Genomic DNA, 16057 nt, shown 5'->3' with positions numbered 1-16057 from the left:
ATTGAGAGCCAACAGAGAGCTGTAAGACTTTTGGTATACGAGTGGTCAGAGTAATCACGGTTGTTAATGTATACCCGGTTTACGGTACTCATTTTCTGTTATCTTAGATTTTATCAGGTGCTGCGAGGAATTTTTGCTTGCAATTTGAGAAACGACCACTCACGGTTCGTTTCTACGCCTTGGCGAGTCGCACGCAGAACAGTTGCGCAACGAGACGGACTATCCAGGTCGATTGCTGAAGGCAACGTTCTCGGCTTGTATACCAAATGGGTTAAGTAGGAGGGAGATTAATGCAGTCGCTAGCAGTCCACCTGCCTGCTGCAACTCGAAGAGACGTCTACCCGAGACATTCGCATCTGCGGTTCGTGCAGCAGAAGATTTATGCAGAGAGAAATTTTAATGCCGCTCGAGATTGCACAGTACTGCAACCGCATCTCGTAGGCATCTCGGCGCCTCTCGCTGTAAGTAATGCCGTTTCGAGTTGCTCATTTTCTCCTTCCCTTCTCCTGATTTCATGTTATATTTCGCACATGACTTCACTTTTATGATATTTTCTGAAACTACAATGGGTACTTAAACTTTTAATCACTGGTATACGACAAAAAAGCTAATCTAAGGATTCCTGGGACACAGGCAGCCCACAAAAGCTGTTGCGCATGTCGTATGAACTTATATGTTCTGTTGTAAGTACAGGGCGAATCATCTGAAGCTTGTACCGCAAATATTGCGGAAATGGACAGTGCTAGTGATGTGCCGTTTTCATAGAATCGATTGACAATCAGGGACTGGCATTTTTAGCCGATAAACAGATTGTAATAGCACTTAGGAAGTGTATTTCAGTGAAAAGACACACTTTTAAGAAAATGGCACAATGCCTATTGACATTGTTGTTGTTGTTGTGATCTTCGGTCCTGAGACTAGTTTGATGCAGCTCTCCATGCTACTCTATCCTGTGCAAGCTTCTTCATCTCCCAGTACCTACTGCAGCCTACATCCTTCTGAATCTGCTTAGTGTATTCATCTCTTGGTCTCCCTCTACAATTTTTACCCTCCACGCTGCCCTCCAATACTAAATTGGTGATCCCTCGATGTCTCAGAACATGTCCTGCCAACCGATCCCTTCTTCTAGTCAAGTTGTGCAACAAGCTCCTCTTCTCCCCAATTCTATTCACAACTCCTCATTAGTTATGTGATCTACCCATCTAATCTTCAGCATTCTTCTCTAGCACCACTTTTCGAAAGCTTCTATTCTCTTCTTGTCCAAACTACTTATCGTCCATGTTTCACTTCCATAAATGGCTATACTCCATACAAATACTTTCAGAAACGACTTCCTGGCACTTAAATCTATACTCGATGTTAACAAATTTTTCTTCTTCAGAAACGCTTTCCTATCCTCTCTACTTCGACCATCATCAGTTATTTTGCTCCCCAAATAGCAAAACTCATTTACTACTTTAAGTGTCTCATTTCCTAATCTTTCCCTCAGCATCACCTGACTAAATTCGAGTACATTCCATTATCCTCGTTTTGCTTTTGTTGATGTTCATCTTATACCCTCCCTTCAAGACACTGTCCATTCCGTTCAACTGCTCTTCCAAGTCCTTTGCTGCCTCTGACAGAATTACAATGTCATCGGCGAACCTCAAAGTTTTTATTTCTTCTCCATGGATTTTAATACCTTCTCCGAACTTTTCTTTTATTTCCTTTATTGCTTGCTCAATATACAGATTGAATAACATCGGGGAGAGGCTACAACCCTGCCTCACTCCCTTCCCAACCACTGCTTACCTTTCATACCCCTCGACTCTTATAACTGCCATCTGGTTTCTGTACAACTTGTAAATAGCCTTTCGCTCCCTGTATTTTACCCCTGACACCTTCAGAATTGACATTAATAAACCAAAAGTAGCATAAATCAGAATGTCAGTGTCTGTAGCAGGCTTGTAGAGCGAGCCGTCTACGAGATATCGTATTGTGCAAAGTTTCACATCTACACTCGTCTGTGACATTCAACCTGCGTAGTGGCTACGTACGATGTTGTTACGTTTGTTTACAGTGAGCCTGTGTATTCCTTGAGGATATTGCGACTTGCAGCTCAGTCAGTGTGCATAGACCAAGCTGTAGGTTCTGAGTGGACGACGGAATTTACCAATGCACAAAAAGCCGACATGCTCATGGCGTAAGGAGAGTGTAGGAAGAGCGCAGTTCGTTCTTGTACGTTGTGTGCGGCAAGATGTCCAATAAACGTCAACCATCTCGGCAGTTACTTATCAACCTCTTCAATCAGTTACGTGGAAGTGGTAGTGTTGGTTCAAATGGTTCAAATGGCTCTGAGCACTATGGGACTCAACTGCTGAGGTCATTAGTCCCCTAGAACTTAGAACTACTTAAACCTAACTAACCTAAGGACATCACAAACATCCATGCCCGAGGCAGGATTCGAACCTGCGACCGTAGCGGTCTTGCGGTTCCAGACTGCAGCGCCTTTAACCGCACGGCCACTTCGGCCAGCAAGTTGTAGTGTAACACGTAGACAGTGTAACAGTAGGAAACAAGTGACGACAGAAGAAGGGAAAATTAATGTTCTTCTGAAGTTGCAGGTGATCCGCACGTTACCTCCTGTGCAATCGCACAAGGAAGTGGCATGAGTCAAGCAAGTGTCGTACGAATTCTCCATCGACATAGGTTGCATTCATATCACGTCTTTCTCCATCAAGAGGCCGGCCGGAGTGGCCGTGCGGTTCTAGGTGTTACAGTCTGGAACCGAGCGACTGCTACGGTCGCAGGTTCGAATCCTGCATCGGGCATGGATATGTGTGATGTCCTTAGGTTAGTTAGGTTTAATTAGTTCTAAGTTCTAGGCGACTGATGACCTCAGATGTTAAGTCCCATAGTGCTCAGAGCCATTTCAACCATTCCATCAGGAGCTGCACAGAAACGATTACGGGAATCGTGTTAACTTCTGTGCATGGGCATTAAGGCAGCATACTCCAAACCTATCGCCGGCCAGAGTGGCCGAGCGGTTCTAGGCGCTTCAGTCTGGAACCGCGCGACCGCTACGGTCGTAGGTTCGAATCCTGCCTCGGGCATGGATGTGTGTGATGTGCTTAGGTTAGTTAGGTTTAAGTAGTTCTAAGTTCTAGGGGACTGATGATCTCTGATGACACTTATCAGTCAAGGTCAGGCAAACTGGCGAAACATGTACTGTTGGTGGTGTATCCTCGTCGCCGCTGTAGAGTCTTCAACCTAGGAAGCGAGGGAGAGGACGTTGTTATGTGTGGCCGGTACCCTCTTTCCACGTCCGCCCCTATAGCTAGTAATAAAAAACTGAGTAACGGAATCAACGATCAACCTTAACGGATGTCTTGTGACGTCCGCCTAGACCAAACGCAACGAAAAAAAAAAGAAAAAAGTATTGCTGAGTGGTCAGGGTGACGGATTGCCGTCCTACGGGCCCGGGTTCGATTCCCGGCTGAGTCGGAGATTATCTCCGCTCAGGGACTGGGTGTTTGGGTTGTTTTCATCATCATTTCATCCTCATACGGCGCACAGGTCGCCTAATGTGGCGTCGAATGTAATAAGACCGGCACCAAGGTGGCCGGACCTGCCCCGTAAGGAGCCTCCCGGCCAATGACGCCAAACGCTCATTTCCATTTTCCCTCTTTCCACAACACAAATGCACACATGGATTAATATGGATCTTTATTTTCATGAATTGGATACTTGAATAGAGTTCATGTGTTGTGGTACAAGTTCATCAGTAGTAGTGCTCTTGCAGACAATATCGGTAATCTTACAACTACAAACTTTAGTCTCGCTATAGTCACTAATCTGGCCACTTGGAACTGTTGTAGCCTGCGATTGTTCTGACAGACGCCAGACTCGATGAATGAGTCAGTCCGGCGCTCCGGTCAGCGGTGGCGGCCTAAATACTTGCTGTTGGTTGTCGGTGTGTCTCTGGCCTTTCTCGTGATAGGTCCATTGGATTCAGCGCCTACTATCGATCTTCGCGCTCCATCTTTGCCGACGGGTGTGTTAACGACAGCTTACGCCAGCACAGTTGGTCTGTTGATAATCCCTATTCGCTTCGTCAGGCGGAACGTCAGCGTCCATGGATGTAAACGTTAGGCATGGGGTAGTGAACCATCAGCTCATAGGCCCGTTTTTCATAGACGGAACACTGAACGTGCACAAGTATCCAGCGTCCTCACAGACTATCTTCCACGGATGCTGTTGTTGTTGTCTTCAGTATAGAGACTGCGTTGATGCAGCTCTCAATGCTACTTTATCCTGTGCAAGCTTTTTAATCCCCAAGTACCTACTGCAGCCTACATCCTTCTGAATCTGCTTAGTATATTCATCTCTTCGTCTCCCCCTACAATTTATAGCCACCACGCTGCCCTCCAGTACTAAACTGGTGGTCCCTTGATGCCTCAGAACATGTCCTACAAACGGATCCCTTCTTCTAGTCAAGTTCTGCCACAAATTTCTCTTCTCCCCAATTCTATTCAGTACCCCCTTATTGGTTACGTGATGTATCCATCTAATCTTCAGCATTCTTCCGTAGCACCACATTTCGAAAGCTTCTATTCTCTTCTTGTCCAAACTATTTATCGTCTATGTTTCACTTCCAAACATGGCTACACTCCATACAACTACTTTCAGAAACGACTTCCTGACACTTAAATTAATACTCGATGTTAACAAATTTCTCTTCTTCAGAAACGCTTTCCTTGCCATTGCCAGTCTACATTTTATATCCTCTCTACTTCGACCATCATCAGTTATTTTGCTCCCCAAATAGCAAAACTCCTTTACTACTTTAAGTGTCTCATTTCCTAATCTAATTCCCTCAGCATCACCCGACTTAATTCGACTACATTTCATTATCCTTGTTTTGCTTTTGTTGATGTTCATCTTATATCCTCCTTTCAAGACACTGTCCATTCCGTTCAACTGCTCTTCCAAGTCCTTTGCTGTCTCTGACAGAATTACAATGTCATCGGCGAACCTCAACGTTTTTATTTCTTCTCCATGGACTTTAATACCTACTCCGAATTTTTCTTTTGTTTCGTTTACTGCTTGCTCAATATACAGATAGAATAACATCGGGGGTGGGCTACAACCCTGTCTCACTCCCTTCCCAATCACTGCTTCCCTTTCATGCCCCTCGACTCTTATAACTGCCATCTGGTTTCTGTACATATTGTAAATAGCCTTTCGCTCCCCATATTTTACCCCTGCCACCTTCAGAATTTGAAAGTGAGTATTCCAGTCAACATTGTCAAAAGGTTTCTCTAAGTCTACAAATGCTACAAACGTAGGTTTGCATTTTCTTATTGCAGTTTTTTTAGTGTTGTGTGGATACCCTTGGGGTGTTACCTGTTTTGGAAATTTTTATGTATATCGTAAAGCCTTGGAATAACCACCTGATTCCGAGACTACCCGTCTGTTAACACTATTGAATGCTGTAAATTTAAGAAACAGCGCCATTTTTAAATCTATGGAAATTTATTATAAAATTGTTTTGATACTTCATTAAATGAGAACTTTAAAGGGGATCGATGACTCATAGCTCAAGCCAGTACTACCACTTCCTGTAGCGGCACGGTAATGCTGACGTCGCAAACCACCTTAACAGAGTAACGGCTGCCTCGGCTAAAGGTTTGCAGCGAGTTGCTGGCATTGTTGGCGGGAGCTGCAGGGGTTGGCTGTGAGACGCTGTGTATATCCGACAAGGGTACCTTGCAGAATGGTCCAGTTAGAAATTTCTTCATACTTACAAGATTTGTGGACCAGTGCAAACACGACTTCGTCAAGCAGTTTTTTTTAAAAAAGACCCTAGAAGATATCACCTCTGAGAATCACTATTTTTCTTCGCGAGCGCTGTTTCATGTACCATACATTTCTAGCTTCTATTCATTGGTAGCTGATAATGTCTTTAAGTTATATGGAAAATAAACTTATGTAGTTTTTAAACGCTGTTCTACACAGCGGATGATTTTTTCCCGATTTAAACTGTGTCATGTCAACAAGCAGAGGGCTTACTCTGTTAACACACGGCGACGAAGCCAACAAGAAGAGAATTTTTTTGTTTTTGTTTTAAAACGAAGGACTAGTATTTTCCCAATGAAGGCAAACGTTGTCAAGTGGAAAGATATAAAAAAGAAAAAGTATAATAAATTTGTAATTGTCTTTGGTTTGAATCTCGGCAATAGCACTTTTCTTTTACTCTTAATTCTATATTTATATTATTAATTGGCTAAAATGGTGCGCAATCCCACCTGCCAATCTAACAGCTTCCAAAGGCAACAAAAACTTGTTTTTCCAATACTTCATATACTTGCTGACATAAATGAAAAAAAATTAAAACGCTGTTACAGTCTACTCACTAAGAGCCACTGTACATCTTATGCTTAACGTTTAATACGAAAGTCCGGTATTAAATTCAGCAACTGCCTGTATGTCTTGTGGCAATGTATCTCACAACACGCAAATCACCCAGACTGTATTCATCCAATGTTTGAGAATGAGACCACTTCATATATAATTTCAAATCTTTTCAACACTTTTTCTGTCTGACACTTCCCATAAAATAATGAAAGCAAAGAAGTTAGCTACTGATGCACTAAACGTTCAGCATACAATACCACGTTTCAGTTTATTAATTCATTACTACCATCTCCATTTGCACACTTCTACTACGGTAAGTAGCTGCAAAGTTATATGACTGGACGACACGTAGTTCACGAGATATGACTTCATAAATATTGAGATGTGTAAAACTAGCTTTCCTTAAAACAATAATTCGATTCTTTAAAGAAGTGGGGCTAGAGGATACCAGATTATTAAGGTATGGATATGTAAATTTAACAGCATTGAGTCATGATTTTTAATAAAAATAATTTTTTTTATTTTTAATTACTAATCCTAACATAAATTTGTTACAGACAAGCGAAATATATCATATACGTCAACAATCTGTTCAGTCACCTGAAAAAGTGTTTTATTTTTTATTTCATGGTTCGGATTTTTTTACCAAATTTTAATTTATTGTGAATGCTCATAGTATTCATATGAATACAAATTAAAACAAAAATATGTTATTTTTATTAAAAATTATCATTCAGTATTTGTCATGTAACATATCCATTTGCTAACACATACGGTGTTTATATAAAGGTCGAAATAATATGCTTCTAGCAAGATTGGAATTTGCAATTTCACAATTAAAATCCTCCTATGCTAATCATTCTCCTACCAGTGAATGTGTTTTCACATTAGCAAACTGTACCTGTGAGACCGTTGCAAATTCTGCTGCCGTAAATAATACATAAATAAGAGACCAGAAGCTCGTTTCCAACTTTCTTATTGTTGTAAATATAAGTGTCATTACGTTAGTGTTTTGGGAAATAAGTATATTTTTCTTATTGCACCCACAGACATAACTTTAGGCCTAGGTTTTCGCATGCGAGTTGTACGGAAAGAGCAACATAAATTTCTTTTCCATTTGTTTAGTTTTATCTCACATTAGAATCAACGAGCCATTTGTGATAAGTGTGGATGTTGCTGTAGATTAGTTAAACAGGAAGTGCCTTGGGAAAATTGTGGGTTATGGTGTTATTTGGGTGATTTTGCTGGAGAAGAGAATGGGGTGGTCGAGGGGGCTGTTCCGTGAAACTGAACAGAACGACCGAAAATCCAGGAACAGGATTCAAAGATTTGTACCCCTCAGGAGGAGTTAGAAATCGCGAAAAATTGCATTGCAACAGCTGAAAGGGGGGACGAGAAAGAGGATGTCGGGAAAAGTAGCAAGAAAAGGGCGAACACAAGAAAATTCTGCTAGCAAATTCTAAATTTAGTTGAGCAATATGTTTCGCTACCTACCAGTATTTAAGAAGGAAGAACCCATACAGATGTAAAGAAAGGCAGAATGCGCCCGAACAATGCTAAGAAACTTAATGATAAGTTGGATTTTAAATAGAAAAGGAAAATAAGAGTTTTGTTGCTGGGTAGCAGTCCCTCAGCAGTTACAGAAAAAATTAAGTGCATTGCATCAGGTCACAAATTTTATGAGAGCAAGTGCTAGCCTTAGCTAGGTAACAGAAAACTCGCGACAAATGTGTAAGGATTTTAACAAATAAGATCATGATTGAATGTAGGGGAGCTGGAAACATTATGGCTAAAAACGAAAAATGCAATCTTGGGGATGACCTGGACAAAACGGGTGTACCTACTGAGCACACAGTTAACGGCCTGTGGAGGTTCTGTGGCGCCATGACCAGCTTTACTGCAGAGCGAGTAAACATGGAGCTGAGAGGGCCCGTTCAGCTGGATACAAAATCTCATATTGTTGCTGATCCAGCAGCTGCCGTAGGGAGGTGGAGATATACTTCTCATGGCCTACATCTGAATAGGAGGGTTGGGGACAAGTAGGACAAGTTAGCAGATACATTAGCAGAAAACATAAGGGGGGCCACACACAAAGGTTATTGGGATCAGGTGAAATGCCAACATTAAGGGAAATACAGAATTTAGACAGAGAGCAGTAAAGCAAAACTGCTAGAGATTCCCAGTTCATCTTGTATTAATAGAGGGGGGATGTAATCAATGTGCTTCATCAGAACATCACGGGGCTAAAAAATGAACTAAATGGGTTATTAATTTTTTTGCAGGGTCTTAGAAGGTAGTATAGAAAATCTTAGTATAAGTGCTTGTAAGTCAGCTGTACATTCACGCAGGGCCAATATGGATAAAGGACGAGAACTCACATTCATAAAAAAGGATGTAAATACGATAATGTACATATAGGTAAATCGAGATACAGAAGCGTGTTTTTTCATGAAAAACTTGGATGAATTATTGTGCTTTCTGTCAGACACCAGGATTATTAATATGTGGTGATTTTAAGGTAATTTTGCTGGAGGACTCTGACAGAAAAAGCGATCTAGAGGTGATTTTAGACACTTTTAATTCAGTACCAGTCATAAACACCCCTACCGAAGTTGCTAAAGATAGTAATACCCTTATAGATAATGGATCGATTCAACAAGCTGACGTTAGAGACACACGTGCCTACCCTGTGGTAAACATATTGTCAGACCACTATGCACAGTTTGTCATATTACATGACTTAGCTCCAGGTACAGTTCGGAATCACTCAAAGAAAACAGCCAGGCAAATTAATGACAAAACTACTGAAGATTCTAAAGAAACCTTAAAAAACGTCGACTATGTGAAGTTACAATGAATGTAATGCTAACTCTAGGTTAAGCATATTTCTTTATGAGTCATTTTTGGAAGTGGTTTTAATAAAAATATAATTATATGCAATAATGTCATGACATTAAAGAAACCTGGAAACACTACAAGCATCAGTTTTTTGATATTTGGTTTGTACGTCACTCAATTGTATGGTCATCAGCACCTGTACAAAGTCCCAATTTGTGCACAGTCTTACTTTTACACAATCCATTCTAGCCACTGTAACGAAAGATGGTGATGATGATGATGAAATGATGAGGACAACCCAAACACCCAGTCCTTGGGCAGAGAAAATCCCCAATCTGGCCGGGAATCGATTATGGGACCTCATGGTCCAGAAGCAGCAACGCTAATCACTAGACTACGAGCTGCGGACATACAAGCATCAGAATCTCTTCACAACCAAAATAGGATTTGCGCAAAATATCCAGAATTAGTCATGATTCAGAAATAATTTATTATTGTAAACAGCACTATAAACTATCAAGAAAAAATGTACAGTAAATCCAGGAGTATGTAAACCATGTCTGAATCTGATAGGTCATATAACAAATTAAAACCAATACGAAAATTTTTAAAACAGAGATGGGTAAAGAATCTGTAGATGGTAACACTATTCCTGTAAAAGGAATGGTAACATTGTAAAAGACAGTACATGTGTACCAGGTATTTTTAATAATTACTGTTTAAAAATAGATGTGAAAATTGGCAAATAGTCCAGGAGAGAAAGCAAAACAGTACACTAAAGAAGCAGTACAGAGGACATATAGTGAATTAAAAATTAATTTCACATCCCCATCTGAAACAAGGGACTGACTGAAAAAATAAAAATTCATTAGGGGTGAATAATATGTCCAATAAGATATTAAGTAGTTGTATTCCAGTAATATGTAATGTTCTTTGTCACTTATATAATGCGTCATTAGCTCAGAATGTTTTCTCATGAAGATTGCAATATGCCATTGTCAGGCCGCTATATGAGAAGGGGTGACTCTGCAGATATTAACAACTGCTGCCCAGTGTCACTCCTCACACGATTTTCTAAAATTTTTAGAAGGTGATGTAGTCTAGGGTTGTCACACACCTGTGTACTCATAGTGATGGAATACTTAGCCAAGCACCGAATGGATTTCAGAAGGGTCTTTCTATTGAGTCAGCTGTTTGTACATAATAAAATCTTTAGCTGACAAAATATCACCAATTGGGAGCATCTGTGACTTATTAGTGGCATTTAATTGTGTCAGTCACAATATTCTTTAGAGACGTTATGTTTAATGGAATAAATACGGTTGTTCAACAAATCCCTAAGTTAGTTCTTATTTAAGAAACTGTACACAGAAAGTTACCAAGTAATACAAAGAGGGACGCCACATCATCTGCATGGGGAGAAATTACAGCATGAGTCCCACAGGGTTCGACCACTTGCCCACTTTTGTTCTTGCTTGATGTTAATGATGTGCCATTTTCTTTGATCCAGGAGGCAGAATTAGTCCTGTGTGCAGATGATACATGCATTGTTGTGAAGTCTAGCAAAGAAACATCAGCAGAGAAAATAGTAAATGATGTTTTAGTGAAAGTTACTGAATGGTTTTGCCCAAATGGGCCAGCTTTAAACTTTGAAAAATTGAATATTATCCAATTTTCTACTGTCAAAAATATCCCACTTCATATTAACGTATTATACCAACAAATAACAACAAACAGGGTAGATAATTATAAGTTCTAAGATGTTTTTACCGATGGAAAATCCTGTAGTAGACACGATAAACAGTTTAGATTCAGCTACTGTACCATAATAATAATAACAACTGTCAACTTTGGAAATATAAAAGTCAATAAGTTAATGTAATTTGCGTATTTTCATTCATTGCTGTCTTATAGGATAATATTCTGGGGCAACTTCTCAGTTAAGCAAAAAGTATTCATTGTGCTGAAGAAAATAACTAGAATTATGTTTTAAGTTCACACATGAATATCTTGCAGGTATCACTTTAAGCAGCTGGGAATAATAATCACAATCTCGCAGTGCATTTATTAACTTACGAAATTTTTTATCAACAGTTCCTTTAAGTTTGAGAGTAACAGAGTAAGGGAAAATTATAATCATTACCCTTTATTTGATCTAAACTATAGCAGAGAAACTGGGTGAAATATGCAGCCACGAAAAACTCTTTGACAACATACCCATGGAAATAAAAAGTCTGAGAGGTAACAGAAGTATTATTAAATGTAGATCAAACATATTTCTTCTTGATAATTTCTCTTACACCACACTGAATTCTTGGGGAGAAATAATGTCAGTAAAAAAAACTGTCAATTGTCAGCAAGTAGCCGAATTACACTCCTGGAAATGGAAAAAAGAACACATTGACACCGGTGTGTCAGACCCACCATACTTGCTCCGGACACTGCGAGAGGGCTGTACAAGCAATGATCACACGCACGGCACAGCGGACACACCAGGAACCGCGGTGTTGGCCGCCGAATGGCGCTAGCTGCGCAGCATTTGTGCACCGCCGCCGTCAGTGTCAGCCAGTTTGCCGTGGCATACGGAGCTCCATCACAGTCTTTAACACTGGTAGCATGCCGCGACAGCGTGGACGTGAACCGTATGTGCAGTTGACGGACTTTGAGCGAGGGCGTATAGTGGGCATGCGGGAGGCCGGATGGACGTACCGCCGAATTGCTCAACACGTGGGGCGTGAGGTCTCCACAGTACATCGATGTTGTCGCCAATGGTCGGCGGAAGGTGCACGTGCCCGTCGACCTGGGACCGGACCGCAGCGACGCACGGATGCACGCCAAGACCGTAGGATCCTACGCAGTGCCGTAGGGGACTGCAACGCCACTTCCCAGCAAATTAGGGACACTGTTGCTCCTGGGGTATCGGCGAGGACCATTCGCAACCGTCTCCATGAAGCTGGGCTACGGTCCCGCACACCGTTAGGCCGTCTTCCGCTCACGCCATAACATCGTGCAGCCCGCCTCCAGTGGTGTCGCGACAGGCGTGAATGGAGGGACGAATGGAGACGTGTCGTCTTCAGCGATGAGAGTCGCTTCTGCCTTGGTGCCAATGATGGTCGTATGCGTGTTTGGCGCCGTGCAGGTGAGCGCCACAATCAGGACTGCATACGATCGAGGCACACAGGGCCAACACCCGGCATCATGGTGTGGGGAGCGATCTCCTACACTGGCCGTACACCACTGGTGATCGTCGAGGGGACACTGAATAGTGCACGGTACATCCAAACCGTCGTCGAACCCATCGTTCTACTATTCCTAGACCGGCAAGGGAACTTGATGTTCCAACAGGACAATGCACGTCCGCATGTATCCCGTGCCACCCAACGTGCTCTAGAAGGTGTAAGTCAACTACCCTGGCCAGCAAGATCTCCGGATCTGTCCCCCATTGAGCATGTTTGGGACTGGATGAAGCGTCGTCTCACGCGGTCTGCACGTCCAGCACGAAAGCTGGTCCAACTGAGGCGCCAGGTGGAAATGGCATGGCAAGCCGTTCCACATGACTACATCCAGCATCTCTACGATCGTCTCCATGAGAGAATAGCAGCCTGCATTGCTGCGAAAGGTGGATATACACTGTACTAGTGCCGACATTGTGCATGCTCTGTTGCCTGTGTCTATGTGCCTGTGGTTCTGTCAGTGTGATCATGTGATGTATCTGACCCCAGGAATGTGTCAATAAAGTTTCCCCTTCCTGGGACAATGAATTCACGGTGTTCTTATTTCAATTTCCAGGAGTGTACATTTTTTTTTTTTTTTTTTTTTTTTGAGTTGCATATAAGTGCGTTCTCTTCAGTCTATTGATACATTCCAAGTAATAATGCTTATATTAAATTTGGTCTATGGAACCAGTAACTGATTTTAACTAAACATATCACACCTATGATATAAGGTAATTAACTGTGTCAGTAATGTGGACATACACTAATCAGGCAATTTAAAATAAAAATTGTCATATTGCCTTAGGAAATCGATATCTAGGTACTAACCTTAAGATCCTATAAGTCTGATGGAAATTGAAAGGGGTCAATACTTAAGGTTCCTCTGTGACCAATAGTGTGGTGGCAACACTGATGGTGGCCATATTGAAATGCAGCAGACACCTGTTTTAATTTTGTGCTGAAGGCTAATAATAATAAACAAACATTAGATAAAGTTTCTGTTTGTTATTGTAACGATTCAGATTACCTCAGACATTATATGAAGCTATAGACCTGCAAACCTGAATAAAGTGTCTACAAAAAGATATCGACAGGAGTTATAGTTTATGTCAAAAATTAAACATTGAACTCTGGTGCGGACGCTCTGAACATGAGGCGTTTTGCAGCGTCAAGGAAAGGACCAGAGGTAAACGGTGAGTCCTCTGGAGTGCTGCAGAATAAAGAGAATGGTGCCCACCTGCATTGGGCGCCATGGTGAGGTGGTAGAGGTGCGGCGGCGGTTGGCAGGCCTGCGCGAGGTGCTGGTGGTGCCTCCTGAGCCTGTCTCCGTGTTTCACCCGGCGCACAGTAGTAGCTCCGCCTCCCGCGACGGTTGAAGACAGACTGGTGGCTCCCGTCGCTGCGTGGGCCATAGGGGCGAGGGGTGCGCTAGCGGCGCCGCCACATGGCGCGCTCCGGAACTACGGCTGCCGTGCTGTCGAGCCCTGCCGAATCTCACGATTTCTCTTCCCCAGATTCACTGTCCTTCCCTCCAGGAGGGTTGGAACGATGGCGAATGCAACATCCGGCGGTTGCGAAAACTGCAGAACAATTGGCGGTGGAGGAGGAAGTTTTCGCAACGCAAGAATCACACGCTCCAGTCCGCACACGTTCTCGGCATTCCGTTCGCGAATATGTTCCCACTCACGTCGCTACACTTGGTAGTGCCTTGGTGCACTGTAGCAATTATCACCAATAATAACTGTGCGGTCCTTCATGGTCACGAAATCGATATTCCATATTTGCACATTGCTTCTTTTGATCTGTAGAGAGCCAATAACTGTGTCATGTGGATGTTTTTCGCTGAAAGACGTAATTCGATGGACAGTATGGTAGTCAGCTAGATGTGACTTTTGCTTGTGTACAGCGAAGGTCAGCCAGATCTTCTGTAGTCCTAACTGTGCCTAAAATAATAAAAGCGTGCGAAATAATTTAAGCCTCATCGTATTGTGGGACACGCGTAGCAGATAAAAACATTGTAACGCAATTCACTCTATTCTTTAGTACACAATGTACTAAACCCTAGAACTCTTATGATTACAAATTACGTAACATGCACTCACTCGCGCACACAAACATATAGGAAGACAGACATAACTTAATTTCCAGTATACGTCAAGATGATTAGTAATGCCGTTCTATATTGAGTTCAAAGGTGACGCAATGATGTTTCTTTGTTATTACAAATGTGATCCACTTATATCTATACCACTGCAAAATTATAAAGACGAGAGGTTGATTAATGCTGTTACGAGAAATTTTGATACTTTGTTGATCTATACATTCCAGATTTTCACACCATGCTCTAATAAACTCTCGGATGGACATACCTTGTAGTATTGTCACACACACACACACACACACACACACACACACACACACACACACACACACACACACACACACACGATAAAACACTCCTGTCGGCGAACAAAAAAGACGAATATGTTCTCTAAAAGACTCTTAACAGAAAAGTCCTCACTAAAAATTTTGGCATGAGAACTTGCGCTCGTTTAACTTAGAACATTCCAAATCCTTTCAGCCAGTCTCCGTTTGGAGTGAAGACTTCATACTCAGCATCTCTCTCTCAATGCCCCTCTCCATCTACAACATGTGATGAAAAGTATCCGGGCACCCCCAAAAAACATACGTTTTTCATATTAGGTGCATTTTGCTGCCAACTACTGCCAGGTACTCCATATCAGCGACCTCAGTAGTCATTAGACATCGTGAGAGAGCAGAATGGGTCGCTCCGCGGAACTCACGGACTTCGAACGAGGTCAGGTGATTGGGTGTCACTTGCGTCGTACGTCTGTACGTGAGATTTCCACACTCCTAAACATCCCTAGGTCCACTATTCCCGATGTGATAGTGAAGTAGAAACGTGAAGGGACACGTACAACCCAAGAGCGTACAGGTCGACTATATCTGTTGACTGCCAGATACCGCCGACAGTTGAAGAGGGTTGTAATGTGTAATTGGCAGACATCTATCCACACTACACACAGGAATTCCAAACGTCATCAGGATCTAATCCAAGTACTATGACAATTAGGCAGGAGGTGAGAAAACCCGTATTTTACGGTCGAGAGGCTGCTCATAAGCCACACCTCGCGCCGGTAAATGCCAAACGACGCCTCGTTTGTGTGACAAATCATGGTACACAATGTAGCGATCCGATGGCAGGGTGTGGGTATGGCGAATGCCCGGTGAACGTTATCTGCCAGCGTGCGTAGTGCCAACAGTAAAAATCGGAGGCGGTGGTGTTATGGTGTGGTCGTGTTTTTCGTGGAGGGGACTTGCACCCCTTGTTGTTTTGCGTTGCACAGGCCTAAATTAATGTTTTAAGCATCTTCCTGCTTTCCACAGTTGAAGAGAAATTCGGGGATGGCGTTTGCATCTTTCAACACTATCGAGCACCTGTACATAATGGACGGCCTGTGGCGGAGTGGTTGCACGACAGTAACATCCCTCTAATGGACTTGCCTGCACAAAGTCCTGACCGTAATCCTACAGAACACCTTTAGGATGTTATGGAATGCCGACTTCGTGCCTGGCCTCACCGACCG

At 42.5% G+C, this 16057-nt stretch overlaps 1 protein-coding gene across 4 annotated transcripts in view; it reads right to left on the bottom strand.

Annotated features, from left to right (window-relative positions):
• Positions 1 to 16057, bottom strand: part of LOC126424843 (mediator of RNA polymerase II transcription subunit 1-like) — an 867028-nt gene that overhangs the window by 128683 nt on the left and 722288 nt on the right. For 2 of the 4 annotated variants that reach the window (XM_050087651.1, XM_050087649.1), the window contains exon 2: positions 13687 to 14392. The exons of the other annotated variants lie outside the window; for them this stretch is intronic. In XM_050087651.1, the coding sequence (XP_049943608.1) occupies positions 13687 to 13861 (175 nt within the window). In that variant the 5' untranslated portion in view covers positions 13862 to 14392. The remainder of the gene's footprint in view (positions 1 to 13686; positions 14393 to 16057) is intronic. 4 annotated transcript variants of the gene reach the window in all.

The sequence above is a fragment of the Schistocerca serialis genome, chromosome 10 (assembly GCF_023864345.2).
Source record: "Schistocerca serialis cubense isolate TAMUIC-IGC-003099 chromosome 10, iqSchSeri2.2, whole genome shotgun sequence".
Classification (NCBI taxonomy): domain Eukaryota; kingdom Metazoa; phylum Arthropoda; class Insecta; order Orthoptera; family Acrididae; genus Schistocerca; species Schistocerca serialis.
Note: the sequence above shows the minus strand (reverse complement) of the source record. Positions and strands in the feature narration are given on the sequence as shown.